This window comes from Betta splendens, chromosome 17 (assembly GCF_900634795.4).
Source record: "Betta splendens chromosome 17, fBetSpl5.4, whole genome shotgun sequence".
In the NCBI taxonomy this organism is placed as follows: Eukaryota; Metazoa; Chordata; class Actinopteri; order Anabantiformes; family Osphronemidae; genus Betta; species Betta splendens.
Genome location: NC_040897.2, coordinates 9,834,042 through 9,854,431, shown reverse-complemented (window position 1 = coordinate 9,854,431; position 20,390 = coordinate 9,834,042). Strand labels below are relative to the sequence as shown.

Here is a 20,390-nt window from a genome sequence, read left to right as displayed (position 1 = left end):
GGCTTTAAATACATTCAGTGTCCATTTATTTTTCTGCCGTCAGAAAAATAGAAAAAAAGTAAAACAAAAAGAACATTCATACGGCTGAAGTGTCATCTGTCATGTTTGCACATTTACAGTACATGTTGATCCGATACAAAGATGCTGACGTGGACGTAACGCCACCACAGATTTATTTACAAAAATAATAATTACAACTGCGGTCTCTTCAAACATTCATAAAAATAAAGCTTTCTGTGACACGTTTCTCTAAAACGAGCGTTTTCGCACTAGGAGGTGGAGATGAGTCCTGTCGAGCTACAGCTGAGATAACGGTTGCCTCGCGCGTTCTTAAGATTCAGATTATGTGAAGGGAGAAGAAAAAAAAAAAACATAGTTATCTGTTAAAAGTCATCATCCGTGTTCTCGTAACGTTGCAAAATGCATCTTTAAATTGCCGTGACTACGTCGCTACCGCGTGTCGACCACTGCACACTTTCACCAAAATTATTTCCATTTTTATTATTAGAAACTACGGATGCGTCACGATTTTAAATGCTAAGGTGAGCAAAAGTTGGAAAAAAAAAAAAAGTAGGTGACGCCTCCGTTGTAAAGTGGAACCGTTTTAACGGCGCGAGCAGAGCAAAGCAAAAGGCACAAACAAAGACTGAGCGCTCCACGTTGGCAAAGTGTTTAAATGACAACGGCCACGGAGCGAAGGACAGCTTTGCTACGAGAAGCTGCATCTGTGAGCGTTCCTTCAGTCTTTGTGGTGATGATTCACATTCACTGAATGGGACTAAAACCTACTGTCGGCCTGCCACCTCCCCCAGGTGCCCACAATCCAAGTGTGCGTGTATGTACAGTATAGATATAGTTACGTATACTGTGTGCTGTGCATCAGTGTTCAAACAAACAAACAAAAAAAAAAAAAGTTAATTCGGAGGATCGGCCGCGAGCGCGGGAACTCCACCCGGCGCCGCCGTCCGGCGCCGCGGCTTCCAGGCCTCTGCAGTGCATCAGCTGTGGGCGTCTCCGGGACCTTCAGACTGTGAACGCCTCACACTTCAACCGTCGCACAAATTCGCTCCCACCAACCGACGCGCCCCTCGTCTCATCCGGTCAGGTTCTCCTCCTTGCAGGCGTCTGTGGGGGAAAAGCAGCAGCGAGGGGTCGGACCCGGACTCGAACCACGGCGTGGACGGGAATGGGGTCCTTTTAAAAGGTTCTCAGCCATTTGCAGTATAAGACCTCCGTAGTATGAAATCTCTGAGGAGCACATGCTTAACCAGTTTTCTCATAAATCAATGTTTTTAAGTTTAAGGACTTTAACTTTACAACTCCCCTGATCCTGTGTGCATGCTTTTACTTTTTACTTTGCGCTACGAAGACGTGTAAATTCCAGTCCAGACCGAGCTTCCGGGTTTCAAAAACAAGATTTAGCATTCCATTTGAAGCCCAGAACCGACCGTCCCACTGGCCCCCGAGATGGAACCAGCGGAAGCTGCAGCGGGTCGGCAACATTCACGGGATTCAGGATGTGCAATTTCGGAAATATGCGCGATAATATAAACATGCACGTGAGCGCTGGGTTGAGAAATGAGGAGTGCATGATGCGGTGAAGGCCTCAGTTTAGCGGCGCAACAGCGGCTGCACGTGTCCGACAGCGTCAGAACCTGCAGGCTTTTCAGGCGCCGGTTTGCATCAGCGGTGAATCAAGTTCACATTAACCACATTAGTCCCAGGCTCAGTGTGATGATTCACAGCTGACTGTGGGACCTCAAACAGCTTCACGTGCACCGTGACCCGTCATCACATTGGGAAATCATTGCAGGTCTCGTCTGACGCACTTGGGCACTTATCAGTGTTTACTCCTGACCTTGAATTTACAGCGTTCTCCCAAATCTATCTAAAGTGTGTAACGAGAGCAGGTGAACGCGTCTGCGTCGGGGCCAGAAAGAGAAAAGAGAGCGGTGACGCCTCTCAGTTTTGTCCTAAGGCAAAAGTCGACAGTGTCACACAGCAACACCCAGCTGGACAAACACAGGCCACGCAGCATGCCTCACTACAGCCGGTTGGTTTCCTACCTGGGGCCGAGTTACAGGGCAGGTGGGGAGGGGGGGGAGAGAGCTCAGGGTCCGGGACAGAAGGGGGGGCGGGGCTACCAGTGCTGAGCATCTATACCTGCAGGGCTGAGCACCAGGGCCTGGAGGATGTCCGACAGCGAGATGATGCCTTCGATGCTGGAGCGCTCGTCCACGACCACCAGCCGATGCACCTGGAAACAGGCGTCCGCGCGTTAACCCCGCGCGGTAAAGCCGCTACGTTACGCAAAGCGTCGGCGTCTCACTTCTGCCTTCACGATTCGGTCCACTATGGTCTCCATCGTCTCCATCTTGTGACACTTCACCACGCCTTCGAAGTACTGGGAGCGATGCTTCAGGGCCTGCGTCACGGAAATGTCCAGGTTGTTGTAGGTTTTCTCAGCAGCCAGGTTCTACACACACACACACACACACACACACACACACACACACACACACACACACACACACACACACACACACACACACACACACACACACACACACACACACACACACACACACACACACACACACACGATATAAATGCCAGTGACACAATGAATCACTGACCAGTTCAATTTGAAATTATGTATCTGATCATTTTAGATTATGAAAAAAAAAATCTTACAATGACATCAAACTTGGAGTAAATATCCACAACTTTGCCTGTAACATAATAAAACAGTTAATTTAGTAATAAGATATATATATAATTTTTAATTTTCAGTAAAGCTGATTGTGATCTCACCAGAGTCATCCACTACAGGCAAAGCAGACACTCGTCTCTCCACGAAGATATTAAGCGCTTTGATGATGGGTGTGTCCGGGTGGATGAAAGCGATGTCGTGGTACGTACCGATGCCGAGCTCCCCGAGGGTCTGCTTCATGAAAGCCGGCTTTGGCATTTCACACATCTGCGACACACACAAACACCGATGCCTTCATTTAGATCCCACCCAAACCAAGCCATCAAGGCGGCAGCACGTCTTATTCGTTCACACGCTGACCACTAGGGGGCGCCAGACAAACCGAGATCAAGTACAGTAATCAACAGAGTCCCGTTCACTCACAAAGAGCTGGAGGAACTTGAGGATCCTCTTATGTGTGAGAATATAAAGTGCGTTCCCTGTGACGGGGTCGATGACAGGCAGACGGTGAATTTTGTTTTTGATGAGGGTGTACACTGCGTCAAACAAGCTGGAAACACAAACCAGGATGAGAAAACAAAAATCAGCACAAACGCACCACGACTGAGTGAAATATTCAGAGTTTAAGAGCGTACCTCGCATCAGGTGATATGTTGACCAGAGGTTTGAAGGTCGCTTGAAGGTAAACCTCTGTTTAGAAGGAAATAACAGTCATATTAGAATAAATATTGTTCTGCTTCTTAAACACATGGACATAATGAACAGGAAGTCAACATGGATTAAGAGATGAAGCTGACATGCTGTGAATTATTCTCTGCAAGTGCAAATAATTGTTTGACTTACAAATCATTGCACCAATATTGCCACAAGTAGCAAACCAACAATCTGCAGGCTTATTATAATGGATATGTACAGACTAGTTACAATATTATTGTTTACATTATGCCTTGTTGCTTGTGTGTTCACAACACTTCAACTTCCTCTTAAGTGTCCTGTTGACACATCGGTGAGACTCACCTCTCCATGTCTCAAGCTTATGCTCCTCTAACTCATAAATTTGCACCTAAACAAACAAAAAAAATGATATCAATAATAATAATAATAATAATAATAATAATAATAATAATGTCTTTTAATTTTAAATAGGACAAAAACATGTCTCATGCAAATATAATCTACTGATTAGACCTACCATGGGTGACTTATAGTATCTGTGTAGTATGATGATGAAATCTGTGATTGTCAGCATTCCTGCAATGAGAGCAGATGGTGAGACGCTGCAGCCTGGGGGCTTGGTGCAGCTGCGTAGGAGACATTTACGAGGGTGTGGCTCCAACAACTCATCAGCGACTCCCCCGTGCTATCGTCACGCTGACTCGGCATTCATTATTCATCACAGGCTGACTTGCAAAAAGAGAAAAAAAAAAAAAAAAAAAAAAAAAAAACCCGTGCATCAAAGCCAAACGGCATCGGTGCCTTTGAATCATGCGTTTGTTATTTTCCTCTCTTTAGCTGAATATTGCGCCCCTGTTAAAGCGCTGGTCAATAGAGGGGAGTCATTAGGCTGCTTAATGGTTTATGCCAGCTCCAAATATTTCTGCTCAATATAGCAACGTGCGCCACTAGCCAAGACTCAGTGTTGGCCCTGTGCCCATTAAGCATTGACACATTAGAGAATGGAAAATAAAGTTTGTGACGCTTTATTTCTAAGATTAAACACTGTAAAGTCTGTAGTAGCTTCTTCTCTTGTTTTATTAATCTGTCAATCTTTAAAACTACTAATAAATAAGAGAAAAGCTGCACAATGATTGTGTTTAGAGTCAGAGTGGTCCAGAACTTGCACATGTCATGAACAGATTCGCTGCTGCTTCTCCACAGGAGGAAACACTTGCAAAGGGCACTAATTATGTTAATCTCAGCAAAGTGCTCCATCAACCTCAAACAAGCAATTTATCACAGATTCGTGAAAGAGCTGGTTAAAGCCCGCCTCGGGTCGCTCACACAAAGAACCAACGCTACTAAAGGGACAAAATAAAGAGTTCCTGCAGGCCCCGTTGTTTTAGCGTTTATAGGAGCCGCCGTGAAAAAGCCATAAAGGCCTGACAGCTTTTATGAATCTTACCCACAAAGCTCTGCTTCTCTGTGTCCCACAATGGAGCAGCTCGTACGCCGTTGGCCACCAAGGCAAAGAACGCTTTCTTAACCTGTCACGTACCAGTGCAGACGAAAAAAAGTTAGATTACATGTAAATATTCAAATATTCAAAACTAGACACAACTCACACTCGATGCTCTTTAACCTAAAACAAGACGATGTTGGTGAGACAGTATCTTGATCTCAAACCTGTTGTGGTTGTAGCTTTGTTCACACACTAAACACAGACGACCGTGTTTTTTTTCCTATGCTAATTGTTTGGAGCTTAGTCGAGACTTTAGCTTTGTGTTGTGTTTAGCATTTCCACTCCTTTGAGATGAGTGCACTTAACTCTTAGCTCCTGTGAGTTTTGTGGTTGAAGATCTACACATCAAAGCGCCCAAACCTGCCCAGGATTACTGTTTAACAACTTTATGACAGTTCCACCAACCATTTTAGAGAAATTGCTCTGAGGCAAAACAAGATCCCACTAATTTTGCTGAACATTAACTGAGGACAAGCACGTCATTTGGTTCTTGAAAGACGTAATCGTATTCAAAAGGCAGGTACAAAAAGTTTGACTTGATCTAGTGCTGCAGAAAATGTGACATTTGTTTGTCATGCAGCCAAAGTTGTGTTATCACAAAAGAGAGTCATAAAACAAAGAGATAAAGAACTAACTTGCAGTGCTGTGTCGAACACGACCAGCTTGGAGCTCGTGGGGACAATGTCATAGCACTTGTGGGATTTCATAAAGCGCATGTAAATATCACTCTCAGGTTCAGCAGCTGCGGAGAGAAAGGAGGGAAAACACACTTAGAGGAAGGTGAAATCTCCCAGGGAATATAAAGAGGAGACTGGAAACAAAACACACTCAGCCTAAACAACCATTATGGACCTGGGCCATTTAGGGCTCCATCAGATAATTATACCAACACACAGGAAAAGCAGAGAACGCGGACATCAACGCCCTGCAGACGCTGAAACGCCTCATCTGTGAATCTGTCGTGTGGATTAAAGGTTGTGGTAACGTTTGTCATTTGTGGTGACGACACACGAAGCGAATTCATCACTTAAATATTGGATATATTGGGTTTTAAGCTTTGTCAATACCATCACTGTGGTTGACTAATACGTTGACTGTAGCACAAAGCCTAAAAATTTATATATAATTAAAAATGTAGTGACTTTATTATCAAATATTTGTTAGATTGAAGAGCCTGTGGAGGAAATTCTCCATTAAATCAGTCACTGTGAGGCCAAACAGGCGCTCTGCGAATTTAACCTTTCAAAACAGATTTACCTCAGACATGTCTGACTTGATGAGCTACCTGGAATAAACGTGGAATAAACCGTGCCCTGAGGCGAACCTCCGCTATAATGACCACCTCTGTCTCGCACTAAGCTCCGCGTAATTGCGCCGAAGGCAGCGGAAAGAGCGCGGCTCCAACTCACCGTCGTCGTCAAGTTCAAGTTTCTCCAGCATGCCTTCGAAAAAGCCGTAGACCTGTGAGGGGCAGAAGAAGCAGACGTTGGCAGGAAAACCCTCAACCACGACGCGCGACCGAGTGAGAGCGGCCAAACTTTGTCCGGTGCGCGAGCGAGCGGGTCGAGGCGACTTTTCCCCCAAGGAGATTGCGATCACACGCAGCGCGCTCGCTGCGCAAACAGCACCGCGACCCGAAAGCGTGACGCGCGCCACCGGCGTGTTCACCGATTACATAAAGCTCCGTCTGCTCCGCTCATGACACGGAGGTAACGTGACAGAATCTTGCGCCGTGGAGCTGCAACTTTACTGGCGCGATATAATTGGACGGCGCACACCCCCCGGAGGTCGGAGTGGAACAGTCCCGATCCCTTTGCTGCAGTAGGTGGGGGGGGGGGCAATGCCTTTACAGACGGAACACCCACCACACGCGCGTGCGAGCAATAATCCACCGACAGCGAATCCTCTTATTGAATTCTAAAAGCCCCAATCTGCCATAACACACTCACCCCTGGAGAAGTCTTGCGTGAAACGTGGGGTTAAAACCAGGAAGCTCCACGCGCCGAGGACACACCCCTTCATGCGGACCAACCTGAGCGCCTCACCATATTAGGAAATCCCTCATGTTGCTAGGCAGCAAGAGGCTGGGGATGCCGTGTCACATCCTCGGAGTTGCATTGTGGCGTCTGCAGCAAAACGACTCGACCCACAAAAACAAACAGCAGCTGCGGCCACGTGAGGAAAACAATGCAAATTGGTTTTTTGCATCCGACGAGCTCTGAATGTGCCGCGTCATGCTGAGGGATTTGCCTACTCAAAGCCTGTTGACGCACCATTTCTGCTGGTCCCTAGTTTTTTTCCAAGCCCCTGCAGTAATAGGAGAGCACCTGCACGCCTGCTCTGGGAGCGTTCAGTCCCCCGCGTCGCCCCTGCGATGGTGACGCAGCACTTCTCCTGCGCGTCCATAAATCCCGCTGTGCTGCATCACAGCGGGAGGAGAGGCAGCCTCGACCGCGCCATCAATCCGTAGATGTTAATACAAAGACTACACAACGCGGGTGATGAAATATTGATCTACCGTCTCCAGCTGGAGTCCACGATCACTCACAGCAGACAGTTCACGACAGGCTCCCAGATAATTATTCATTAAATCAGCACAGCCGGTCGTGAAGTCGGTGCTCACTAGCAGCAGGAGGTCTGTTACAGTATCGCACACGCAACCTTTGCCTCCAGGAACGTGTTGTGTCCCAGACTAAGCCAGTCTTCAGCAGGCTTTGCAGTGACATGTTACAGATGCTGAGGCCGTATTTACACTCTTTGCGCGGCAGCGGATGCTCGGAGCTGCTGTAATAGTGCAAATAGTTTGGGTTGACCCATGCTCAAGCATCAGAGCTTCAATTAAAGACATCTGCATCCTCGGTGCTTTCTGCTCACCACTGGCAGAGCCAACCACACTGACTCAGAGCATTTAAAAATGTACTGTGGCCACAGAGGAAAATGGAAATCCAATGACTTAAATGACTTACACAAATTAGTCTCATAATGCTGCCCGTGCCACTTACTTGGTGTGAGGTAGAGTAAGATGAGACTGTGCTCGGGGAAGGGATGGGAGGCTTAGCGAAGGGGAGGCCGAGGCGCTGTCCGGTGTCGGGGGGTGTGGAGAGGGAGCGGGAGCGGCTGCTCGGCTCCAGGCGTTCAGGACTGGGCCCGCTCTGCTGGACGTCCTGAGTGAAAACAGGCTGGCTGGACGCCTGGGTCGGGGTGGTCGGCGGTGTGGAGATCCCAGAGGCTGCGGAGGGATCGTGAGTTCGGTTAGCGTCCTGTAGGTTACGTGACGCCCTGTGTGACGCACTGATGTATGTCAGCAGCGGCGGAGTGCTGACCTGGCCTCCACCAACACCTGATCCAAGTCAAACTGAGATGGTTTATGAGCAGAACCAATCATATATTAAAAAACATACGTCTGTGCTATTTAAAGAGTTTGATTTAAAAACGCCACCATGGTTCATCCCTCCAGATGTTTTCACTTATTCACTAATTAGAACTGGTACAAACCCTGTGTGGGGATATAAGTACAGTACGACCTCCCACACTTCAGCCCATGATAATTATCCTGAATCGCTTTCCACGGTGTGGGTGTGCACATTGTTTATCCATTTGCCAGAGGCCCTTCCAAACGCTTGTTTACGTCCAGCCTTGAAATCAGGTCCATTATAACTGTACAGTAGACCTCATTCGCTAAAACATAGCAGCACAAAGTCTTTTTAGAAGCCATAATGGTTATTAGGCCGAAACCAAGCTGAATACAGCTGGAACTGGTGTGAACGTGTACAGTCACATTTCCAGAGCTTCACTCAGTCATATGAACTGGGTTGCCAGTAAAAAAGTAAAAGGGGACTGTGTAGCACAAAATGAGCTAGGATAATAATTTAAAAAGATAAATAAAGAGAAAAACAAATCTCATTTGTTCAGCAATCTGTTATTGAGTCCAGTTCATATCCAACAAATCTCTCCTTTAAGCAGAGACGGGCTCTGGGCTCCTACGGGTCAGAACCTATTTGTCTTCTATATGAAGCTAATTGTGTCAAGTGGGCGACTGGCTTTTTCTGGGTCTGCCCGAGTGCACTCCACACTATCTGTGGACACGCGCTTCCGCCGTGCGGCCTTCTTATTTTAGCCGCGCTGTTGTGGCACATTCCACAGGAGCCGATAACAGTGGAACTGGGAGGTCTGGCCACGGCCTGGCGAACACTGGGCGGCTCCACGCGAGCCGGGGAAACGGAGCGGATGCTTTAAGAGTGAGCGTCTTGGTAGGGAGACACGGAGCCCATCAACTAGTGCCCCCAGTTTGCTGCTTTGCTCTTTTTTGCGACACCAACAAAAGCAGATCCCCTCTGGCCGCGGGGGGGGGGGCAGTCACGTGGGTCAACACGAGCCCCGCTGGCTGACGTCGGAGAGCGAGCGAGGCCTCTGCTGCAGCGCTCCACAGCCAGGCATGTAGCAGGATGGACCGAAGCTGTGAATAGCTGCGTTTGTATAGACTGTACAGTAACAGGGTCAGATGCACAGCAACTACTGGGGGAGGATTCTACTACACGGGCTCTAAGTCAGGAGCTGTGAAGTCTGTGATTAGGAGGTGCTCGGTCTCCATCTCAAACATTTCAAGCTTATGATATAATAAAGTTTAGAATGGAGCCCCAATAGACTGCTTATATTTTCAGAGTATCCTAATTATGAAGCATTTAGCATCTCTCGGCCTCCATTACTCTCGTCTGTCGTAGTCATAACAGTAGATGTGCAGGTTTACGTAGGCACACGTTGGTTTGTTTACCCCCCGACAAGTCAAGCAGTGAGTGGTTCCATCTAGTGCAGCTAAAGCTGAAATGAAGCAGTGCACATTACCGGACAGACAGGACGCCTCGGACTGATGCCGCCCTCCCAACCCATCCTGCTCCTTGCGCTTCTTGCTTCGCCTCAGGCTGCCGAACCTCTTCATGGAAAACAATGAGTTGTGGGATCAAAACGGAGTCTGACCATGACCGTGCAGAGCACGCAGGGAAAATGGAGGTGAGCAAAGTTGTACAAAAACAGCAGTGGGGGGCAAAAGGGATCCAAGCAAGTGAAAAGGGCCTAGACTGTAGAAATATATATGCGACAAAATCCGGCTGCACATTCAACTCACTGTGAGCCGGCGGTGCTACTTATAGTCCGAATATGTCAAGCACAGCTAGTCTCCAGTACGAGCTAAGCTTGCATTTCCAGGAAAAAAAATCCTCCAGGGCCACGGAGCGTGGAGCCAGGAGGAAGCGGCTCACTATCTGTATCTGTGTCAGCTCATGTATCTGACCGAGCAGACGCTCGGGTGCGAAGGCTGCGAGTTCCAGTTTCGCCGGAGAAATCTCTCCCCCCCCCCCTCCTCCTTTGGCGAGTGATGCAAATGTCACCTCGGACGGAGGCCGCGCTGTAAATCGCCAGGTGCGGCTGTAGGTGGTGTTCCTTTAACGCGGCGCGTGTCCACAGCTTGTAGGAAGGGGGCGCCGGCGATTGGCTCAGGCCTCACGCCCACCGCCCTCCCTCTCCCCCTCCCCACCGGATTAACTCAGCACAGGCTCGATCCCGCGGCAAATATTCCGGATCGGGCAATGGTTCCTTTCGACTTAGCGCTTCAACGTCTGTACTGTTCTGCCGCATGGGCCTTTAGAGCAGTTAGCGGGCTGGAACATTCGGGGGGGGGGGCTTGACCTTTGCAACTGCAGAACCTCAGACGTCAGCAGGGGGGACACCCCATGGTCCGTCAGCTGATCAGATTCAATAGCACATCCTCCCCCTGCCCTCAACAGCTGGGCCGCTCAGTATTAGCTGCCCACATATGCTTCAGCACAGGTCTCAATTAACACGTTACACAAGTGTTCCTCTGGCTGTATGGAGTAAAGACGCATTATGTGATTCTCCAGATCCTAACAGAATTATTTCACCTCAGTTTGTATTAAAGGTTGCCAGGTTTAAGGTCCAAGGGAATTTAAATATAGTTTAGGATATAAAAACAGAGCCACGTGTCCATGGTGTGTTTTGTTAAGCTCTTCTTTAGCTTAGCTTGGCCACAAAGAAAAATCCATCATCTCCATGTAAGGTCTGCATTTTACAAATGTGGTCAGTCAAAACTGTCCAGTTCCTTTATTTACTGACAACATACAGCGCACAGTAGCAACGGGGGGGAGAGAGAGCGGGCGAGAGAGAGAGAGAGAGAGACGGGGGGAAAACGTGCGTGGTTACGCGTGGAGCTCCTGTGCGTCTGGCAACTTCCAGATAAGGGTATGAAAGCACTAGAGTTGCCTTCAGCACCGAGAGACTGACAATGCACAGGCGATGGGAAAACACATATTTAGACCGGCTGAGAATGAGAAGACATTCGGACCATATTTGAGGAAAAAGGAGACACAGGAGAACGGCAGAGGAATAGAAAGAAAGATTAAAGCACATAAAACAAAATGTGCCCCCCAACACCCGTGCATCCATTTCAAACCTAGCTAAGTAGAGTTATATGTCTTCAGCACACCCTTGTGGTGGAAGAAGAGCATCTGCATCAACATCTATTGCAGCGATGAAGCTGTGGCGTCCACTGTGAATGCTTTGTAGTAAAGCCAATGGCCGCCATCCTCTTTCAGCCACATCATTAAGACGCTAAAATGTCACAAACCACATCAGGCTCCACTCATGTTGAGTAGCTGGAACGAGGGCCCAGCAGCGAGTGTGTTTCTCTGTTTGACTGTGGTTACCGTCAGTAAAAAAAAAAAAAAAAAAAAAAAAGCCCAGCGCCGACGCTTGAGGTCTGGCTCGAACAGGGCCTTTCCACCAGCTCCTGCCAAGCTGACGCTCTGCAAGGAAACTCAGAAGAACGAGTGTGTGTGTGTGACTCATCCTGGTGCGGCCTGACGCTTCCCGCCGTGCTGATACCGTGTCAAACAGGCCGGCTGCTTAGCCGTTACCCAAGAAACAGACTCCCAAATACATGGAGCGCTGAACTTCCCTCTTCCTCCCAGTCTGCCTCGTCCCGACTCCACTGCACATACCAGCCGGACCATTAGCAACGGCCTTAATGGTAATATAAGGAAAGTCCAGACACCGGTGCCAAACGTAACCGGATCTGATAAACAAGTGCGACGATAGCAAAGCTTGGTGCCCTTTGACGGGGCCATTTCCTTTTCCTAGAGGACGGTGCTGACAACAAAAAAGCTGAGTGATAATGGGAGAGCACAGACACTGTTGCCTTGGACCACTGCACAGAGGAAAGAGGAAACCCAAAACAGCCCACAGATAACAGCCTGGCTTATTGTGTCTAACTTCCTGATGCTCGCCGTGCTTCTACATCTGTCCTCCTGCACAAATCTGGGGTGACTGTTCTGCATCCGCTTTCACCATTCTCCTTAATTTCGTGCAATGCTCTCTGTTCAGCTCACCTCTCCTGGCTCTGGAGAAGATTTTCAGGCCCGCAGGTGAGGAGCCGGACGACGTGCGGAAGATCCCGCTGAAGCTCAGGCGTCGGGGGGACTTGGGCGGCGAGTCCTGGTGGGAGGGGTAGGGGAACACGGTCCTGGGCGAACCCGAGCTGGCCTTCAGCTGCACCGGGGCCGACTGGGGACACGGGGGCAGCGCGGCGCCGGCCCCCGCGCCGGGGGGGCTCCTCGTGGACGCTCCGACGGTGGGGCCGGCCGAGCTGACGCAACGCTCTGCCTGAGACACAATCAGAGTGCGTGGACGGTGAGAGAGGGACAGAGGACAGAGCGAAGCACATGAGAAGCAGAAGCAGGACGAGAGATTTATTGTGAAATGACAGCTGTTGATAGCACTTTTTTTTGGGGGGGTATTGTGCTCACTTCTCCTTTCTTTGCTGATATTTTGTTTACTTAACCACCTTGCTATGATTAATAGCATCTCATAAAAGCCGTGAGCTCTTTGACAACGTTTTCGACTCCAGTCATTACGCATCCTGGGGAACACTGGCTTTAAACAGCATTTCGCACAATTCCGCCATTCTGCTAAAATGTTCCACAGCTCAAGGGATTTTATGAAGCGTGTAGCCAGACTTTCCCCATCTGCGCGTGAGAGACAATATTATGCTGTGCAGCACGTTAGATGACCCCAGGTCTTTAACAGGAGCACCAGACTGTTATTACACAGTCAGACTCTCTCTTTATTAAACCATAGTGATAATATTTTTCATTCCTGTGTTTGTAACTCTCGTCTGCAAGGTCAATATCACGCAAACAGACCGAGAGCCAATCTATCTGGAGACACGGAGCGCCTCCTCCCACCGCTGACTGACGCCCGCTCTGGATGTGCCAACAACAAATATTTTAACCATTTGTGGGCTCTGACAGGGCGAACTCTAGCTCAAGGTTAGAGCGGTGTTTACAGCAAACAGGAACCTGTAACTTTGAATGTTTTGGCAACCGTGTTGGGAGTAAATACGTTTAAAAGCTCCTCAGGCTGCATGATGCAAAACTCTGCTTTATAACGAGGGAAATGCACAAATAAAAAACACCAGCAAGGTAATTGCAGATTTTGTGAGCAGTCAAATCCAGCGGTTCGGTCTAACAACCTTATTTACTTAAAACTTGCCCTTCCACGCACTCAACTTGCTTTAAACCAATCCTGTTTCAAATCTGGTGAAGCGAGAGCACACACCCATCTCCTCTGTTTGCCAACAACTCCTACTCTGTCATTGTGCAAGAGCTTGTTAAGGCAAGCGAAGCAGTTATCAGCATTTAGTCTGGATGTGAAAAAAAACAAGCAAATGCAGGCTTCCAACTGAAAACGTGCTGTAGCTCAGCACGTGCTGGTGCTTGGGACTTATTTCCATTCAAATGAATTTTAGCAGACAATATAAGGAGGCTGCTTTCTGTAAAAAAAAATCAATTTCCTGTCTGCGATTTACTCCGACTGGACACAGTGGGCGTAGTGTTACTGTAAGCCAGTGAGCGTTGGCAGCGCAGGAGAGATGGCCTTGTGCTGGTAATATTTTGCCGTCCCAAATCCCCATCTAAAATGTGTCCAAAGCCAAAATAACAAACGAGCCAGGGAGACGAGATTAATCGCGTGCAGGGAAAAAAATAAGCTCGCGAAAAACAAACAACTGGCAAGCAAAGGGACATTAAACACACAGAAAGCACTGAGGCAAAGATGACTCCTGTACCGTCTGAGCGCCACCTTTGGTCGAGCAACTCATCTCCACCTGTGCGGACGTGAACGCGCCAAAGTCCTGCACACAAGAGGGATCGGGGTTCCAAGAATCGGGTTAAACAGCAGGAAAACACAATCTGATGCATGTCTGCTTATTGTTATTATAGCTGGTGTCAAAGCAAAATCAGCGACGGTGGCCTGAAACTGCACAATCACGCCATCGGCTGCACTAAGAGCCCAACGTGTTTTGCCACTGCAGAAATGTAACACATACGGTAACATGCTCCTTCCCCATACCGGGAGCTGGGCTCGACATTCCACCGGGGAAGAGCGACGCTGTGCTACATGTAACAGACACGCAGTGTGCGCGAATGCAACCGGCCGACTATGCAAACCTGTTCTGATATCTATTACACAGCTTTAACACAGCTTCCGGGTCGCCAAAAAAAGTTCACCTGACATTCCAGAACCTCATGTGTAATTAGGAATGTAATTGTTCTCATGATGTCACCTACACATTAATGCATCACCTTACAAATGGTGCTAAATTATGAATTGCTGCACAGATGTCCGGAGTCCACGCATAATCATGTTGTAAAGTAAACACGTAGCAATAAAAAGTTAAGTAAACACATAGCAATAAAAACACTTATCTGTTATCTGTTGCGCGAGACACGTTCTTTGTCAACAAATATGTGAAAGATGTTGACCTTGAACAACAAGCGCTTCGGTGAAGTATTAAAACCTACGGTATATTGAACTCACGGCTCATGAACAGAAGCGACTGTGAACGAGGCCGTGTCCCTGAAAGTTGAACAAGCAAAAGGCTTTTTCAGAGGGAATCCGGACTTACAGTAACTCCTTCCAATTGTTTCCTCACAATGGATATTTGTAATAATTTAAAATGTAGCAAATGTGATGAGTTTTACATAAACCTACATGCAAAATGTGCCTTAAATCCATTTGTTGCGCCCCCACGTTATAACATCGCTCGTGTTGAGACTGTTGTGTATCTTTGCAAAGTAAGCATGTTTTGGTTATGGAGTGTGAGAAAGACAAAACAAGGAAGACGCAAAGCCCAGCGTGTATTTTGCAAACGGCGGTGGAGGTTTACCGATAATTACACGCTTACTTTTACTTATTCAACAATCACGGCATTACTCTATAGTGTTTGTAAACATCAGCGGCGGCGCTCAGCGGGGAGGCTGGCTGCGATGACGTCACGTCGTTAGTGTTAGTGTTGTGTCACACTGATGTAAACAATCAGCGAGTAGTAGAATCTACACCGTGACAGCTTCTCGCGTGTCTAGCTTGTTTCTACTTTTAATGTGTGATTGATTATACATTATATATAATATAGGCAGTAGAAACAGCTGTGATACATAGACAGCTGTCAATCACCCGCGCGTTTCGACGTCCGCGTGCAAACGGTTAAAAGTTCCGCACGCGCCTTCACTAAACCCTCAACAACGGCAGGTCGAGTTGTTTTCCCCTTTTTTTGCAAACAGACACCGTCACACGCCAAATAAGTTGACAGTTGAGCGACTCACTGGCATGTTGATCCGCAGACCTCTCCTCTTCTTGGGCATTTTCTTTGCGCCGTCCTTGCCGGACTCCATCGCCGTGCTTCCCATTTTATTTGTTCCGCTCCCTCCTCGGAACGGGGGAAAAAGTGCGCTGGCGTGAACTACCTGCTGGGCCGCGACTGCAGACCATCAACAGCTGCCCCCGCCGCTTACTACGACAGCACTGGAGCTGCCTCATCCACCAGGAAGTGGCTGCGCGCGGCTGTGGCAGGAAAAGAGGCAGGGCGCTCGCGCGCAGATGAGTTTCAATCATCGCCGTGTGTTTACAGGTGTTACGCGACACTCTGCGCCCCCGAGAATTCAGAGCCCCCAGCTCCGGTTTCGACTCGAGGGAGCAACTAAATCAGCGCCACCTTGTTGATTATGTGAACCGTGGCGAAGAGACGATTTTAACCGCATATTGTCGTAACACACGGTTCTTGTGAGGAAGTAAGGCTGTGATTTGTGATTTTTCGCTCTCGCGATAATCTCCGCGTGTGGCGTAAAGCAAATAAAAAAGGCAACATCGTGGGCACATGGTTTGAAAGAGGACGCGCATTTCGACATAACGCCGTGCAGCAAGTTCACCAACAGATGTCAGTAAGAATCATCTGCACAGTGTTAAGAATGCTAAAGCTCCTATGTGTGTTTTTTCTTAGGGTTAAGCACAAGAAAGAACTTTGAATATCTAACTTTTCCAAATTTCAGTACAGTGTTCTACTGCACAAATGAACCCAAAAGGCCCCAGTCTTGCTCTACTGCTGCTCAGATAGTGACTGATGGTGCGGTCGGACCTTGACTATGACCCTGACCTTCAGCTGGTATCTCACAGGATGTTGTCCCTGGCTTGTTCTCCACCTTTTGAACTGGTAGGTAGGGTTTACTGACGGTTTTAATTTCAGTTTAATGTGCAGGCCTATAATTTGTCTTTTTCTACTGGTGTTTGGAATATAAGAGGCAGCAGCATTTTTGTTTTCAGCTCTTCAGATGCAAGGAAACGAAATATCACTCTGGTAATAATAAAACATTACTATTTCCAGACCTTCCATGAATTGGACAGAAAATCAATCAAAATCATTTGTCAATTGCCCCCAATTGACAAATTGGGGGCAATTGGCAATTGGGGGGGATTGGTTAAGAATTTAAATTTATATATCAGTGCTATATAGCCATGTATGATATTGGGGAAGGTGTATAGTGCGTCAGATTGCCATTGTATAGAGGAAGGTGCATATTACTGTAATTGATTAACCACACACACAACCATACTAACATGTAAAATAGTTTATTTTTGTAAATGTTTCTAAATTCAATTCCACAAACTCCAAACCTCATACTCTGTACACTTCAAAAGGCATTTTCAAAAAGGAAAAAGAAAGGGTGGGGATGGGGGGGTCTGACTACTTTACACGACCAAGAAAATGTAGCACAAACACACTGGCAGGATGATGTAATATACAAGAGAAGAAAAATATCCAAGAAACAATTTGTTACAACCATTCATTGAGAAAATATATACAATTGAGTCTTCGGAAAGTTAAAAAAATACATGCCATATACATTACAAGTTCTAAGACTGTCTGCAAAATTTTACAGTCGACTTGAAATTGTGCACGCAAAAACTCTTCCGTTTCTAAGCATGTGACGTGTGAAATGTCAGTATAAGAAACATTTCTGATGAAGGAGAATGCCATTTCTGTTCAAATAAAAAGGAGAACAACTCATGGTTCCAAGTAAAAGCTCCCCCTTCTCTGTCACACACTGGTTCGTCTAACTCACATCACCATTAGACGTTTGCACCGTATTTTAAAAGTAAAGTAAAAACAAGTAAATACATGTTGGTGTTCCTATTTGTGTTAAAAAGTTAAAAAGCTTTTTTTGGGTTTCAAAACCTAATTCACAGTTCTTTAAAATCAAACCTGATTAACAGCAAACAGATCACAAATGATCTTTTACTATTGAAGTCTTTTTTTTCTTTGATTCTGTAACTGATAACTGTGTTACATTAGTCAACAAAAATATTTCCTTTTCGAGTGGTCAAAGTATATGTAAGTCACAAAACACTACGCTACAATACCTTACTTTTAATACAACAAAAATACTTTGTGAATTATTGTGGTTATATTACAAATTCTGTACAGAATAATCATAATATATACTCTCAAACTGGAATAACGTCCATCTTAAATAAATTTCATTGACAAACAGAACAGAAACCATTTAAAAACACCCAAACATCAAGAAGGTTAAGGTAGTATTTGGTCGGTTATTCCTATAGTTTTCTTTATGTACATTTATACAAAAGTAACAGCATGTCTTCTTCAATCTTCAAAAACAATAGCAATCTAGCCTTCTTTAACTCAATCTCATCATTTTGAGAATAAAATTCATTCACTCAGTAATAAATACAAAACCTCTCGAATTCCACACAAATCACATGACAGACCTATGATAAAACTGACTCATGGAATCAAGTATTTTTAAAGTTTTCGTGTGTGTGTGTGTGAATTTTTTTTTGTTTATTTTCTTTTTTTTAGTGCAAGTTATTATTCCCTTCGTGGTATTCATTGCTGTACATTCCTCATTCAGTGATGTCTACATTTAGTCATACGGTATACATTAACAGTATGAAACAAAAGGGCCTGCCCTTAGTAAGCAATAAGGCCGCACCCTGCACAGTGCTTTCTCATTCGCTGGTGGATTCGGCACCCCATGTACACCAACAAACACACAGATACATACAGAGGCGTTGCATACAGACAGAGCCCCTCACATATGGCACAAGTCACATCCTGCTACTGTGTTAAATTGTCGCTTACTCCAACCATTGTGTATGATTTTGTTAAACCGACATGTAAACTCATGCATCTTCTCCAAAGGTTCAGGCTCTGACAGGTTCTGCTCATTCGTGAAATGGCTTCCGTGCGAAGCCTCCTCCTCCGTGCAGAGATCACAACATCCACACAGTATATTATTTAGGAATGCATTTTTTTGTTGTTCTCCTCAGTTAATCCATTTCCTGCATTCAGCAGCTCCACAGTGGCAGGTGATCTTGTGCTGACCCTCCACAGTGTCAAACTGGTAGTCGAAACACAGCTGTAAAGAAGCAACAGAAACATGAGTGTCACGGCATCATACACACATTTCACTCCACTGTCTTAAAAAAAAAATCCCACCTCCTCTCCTTTTTCAACTCTGCGAATGCAGCTGATGATGATTTTGTAACCCCTCTCAAATGTTACAACCTCCGCAACACAGTTCGGGACACAAGAGTGGTTGATATATCTGTAGAGCAAATCAAAAAGTGAAATCGTCAGTGTGAACTGCAGATTTTCAAACTAGTTTAAATTCCGATTCTGAAACTTCATAATACCGTGCTAGCCCTCCTGTTCGAGTGGCATCAACAATATGTTCACTGTCGATGCGGAACATGAACACTGCACGATTCTGAGATCTGTAGATCTTCTCCTTGCTGATGGCAACCTCGTTTCTGAGAATGGTTCCATTGTACTCAATGACCATGGTTTGTTTTTCGATGTCTCTAGCTGCAAACAGTCCCAGGCCCTGTGGACACATTGCATGTATTAGGTCACCCTTTTTACCTGGAGCAGGAGTCCCACTCCATCATTACCAAATATTTATTTGAACTTACCTGGATGCGGGAGCGGGCAAGATACACATTAGCTCTCCACTCACTCTTCATCCAGCGGTACTGGGAGGACCTGGGGTGCACTACTGGAGGCTTGCTATGGGGGGCACCACCTTCCCCTTGGGCCACATTCTGGTTTGACCTGGCACTGCTGGTGGATATAGCCTGTGGCTGTGGTCTTAATGTTGAAATAAAATTAAGTCATGAGAACAGTAATATTTAATCATTTTAGAAACAGGCCCAAAGTTAGCCTAAGCCCCACATTAAAGGTCCCTGCACATGCAAAATCCACTTTTTCTACATTCGGGTACATTTCTATGACTCTCTGGTTCATGATAACAACATGCTGTGTGGGCTCAGGTCCTCTACAGTGTCAGACTCTTCAGCTAGATCCATGAGGTCCATTCACTGCCACCCAACCGGTGTTGTTTTGGCCACGTACGGTCCGTTAGCTGCTAGCTTTAGCCAAACAACAAAAACAAGCTGGATTCTGTGACCCCTATGACATCATACGCGCTTCCACAAAAAGGTGTGGCAATGAATTTAACTTGGGGCAGACTCAAACAGCATTTGACCACCAGGGAGCTGGAAATACACACTTTGAGTCAGACAGCCTGGGTGATCTACAGGGCTTTTTGGCATGAAAACATCTTAGGTCCAAATCTTCAGCATTATTTAGCCTAAAAAAAGCATGCACAGACTTCTTGTCAGATCAAAGTTTACCTTATCACCAGAGAAGTGCATGGGGAGGTGGTTCTTGGTTGGGCACGGGCACAGCCAGCTGGATTGAACATAAGTGGCAACTCCACAAGAGGGTTACGTCCGTAACGGAAGGAGTACCTTTCACAAGCCTCCACTCCTGGCAGCTACAATAAGTAAATCAAATAGAGTTATATGGCGACAGGATCTAAGCAGTTCTTAAAGTGTCATATTCTTTAACATGGGTGAAATCACAAAAAGTAGCTACAGACCGATTCAGTGATCTTAGTGACTGCAGGGACTGTGAGCCCAAACAGGTCTTCTCCTTTAAGGTAAACGGGGAAAAGCTTTAAAGTGCCCGAATCAGTTCTTTTCTCAGCAACGGGACCCAGAACCTTATCCCAGACTCCTATACAAAAGGAAACACGAGCATATGGCGGTTGAAACTTCACTCCAAAAAAGGTT

The 20,390-nt window shown here is 46.6% G+C and overlaps 2 protein-coding genes across 13 annotated transcripts in view; both read right to left on the bottom strand.

The window, feature by feature from the left end:
• Positions 1-9: 9 nt before the first annotated feature.
• Positions 10-15,977, bottom strand: LOC114844983 (5'-AMP-activated protein kinase subunit gamma-2-like). 5 transcript variants are annotated; one of them, XR_008692977.1, is made up of 16 exons: positions 15,563-15,977; positions 14,026-14,091; positions 12,290-12,563; positions 7,895-8,121; positions 6,302-6,353; positions 5,528-5,634; positions 4,836-4,917; positions 3,906-3,964; positions 3,731-3,776; positions 3,349-3,403; positions 3,137-3,263; positions 2,815-2,980; positions 2,695-2,732; positions 2,330-2,476; positions 2,067-2,257; positions 10-1,125 (listed from the first exon to the last, which is right to left on the bottom strand). XR_008692977.1 is itself a non-coding variant. In XM_029132722.3 (16 exons), the coding sequence occupies exons 1-16, from the start codon at positions 15,644-15,646 to the stop codon at positions 1,094-1,096; spliced, it is 1,656 nt and encodes a 551-aa protein (XP_028988555.1). In that variant the 5' UTR covers positions 15,647-15,974; the 3' UTR covers positions 10-1,093. The 5 variants fall into 5 exon arrangements, 4 of the variants coding, with proteins under 4 accessions (XP_028988555.1, XP_028988557.1, XP_028988558.1 ...); XM_029132722.3 differs by having other exon boundaries at positions 2,164-2,257; positions 15,563-15,974; XM_029132724.3 differs by lacking the exon at positions 14,026-14,091 and having other exon boundaries at positions 2,164-2,257; positions 15,563-15,974.
• Positions 15,978-16,846: 869 nt separating this feature from the next.
• kmt2cb (lysine (K)-specific methyltransferase 2Cb) overlaps positions 16,847-20,390 on the bottom strand; it is a 48,021-nt gene continuing 44,477 nt past the window's right edge. For all 8 annotated transcript variants that reach the window (XM_029132714.3, XM_029132715.3, XM_029132719.3 and 5 more), the window contains 6 exons: positions 20,198-20,334; positions 19,950-20,092; positions 19,230-19,404; positions 18,951-19,141; positions 18,754-18,862; positions 16,847-18,673 (listed from right to left, as the gene is read on the bottom strand). In XM_029132714.3, coding sequence (XP_028988547.1) covers positions 18,581-18,673; positions 18,754-18,862; positions 18,951-19,141; positions 19,230-19,404; positions 19,950-20,092; positions 20,198-20,334 — 848 coding nt within the window. In that variant the 3' untranslated portion in view covers positions 16,847-18,580. The remainder of the gene's footprint in view (positions 18,674-18,753; positions 18,863-18,950; positions 19,142-19,229; positions 19,405-19,949; positions 20,093-20,197; positions 20,335-20,390) is intronic.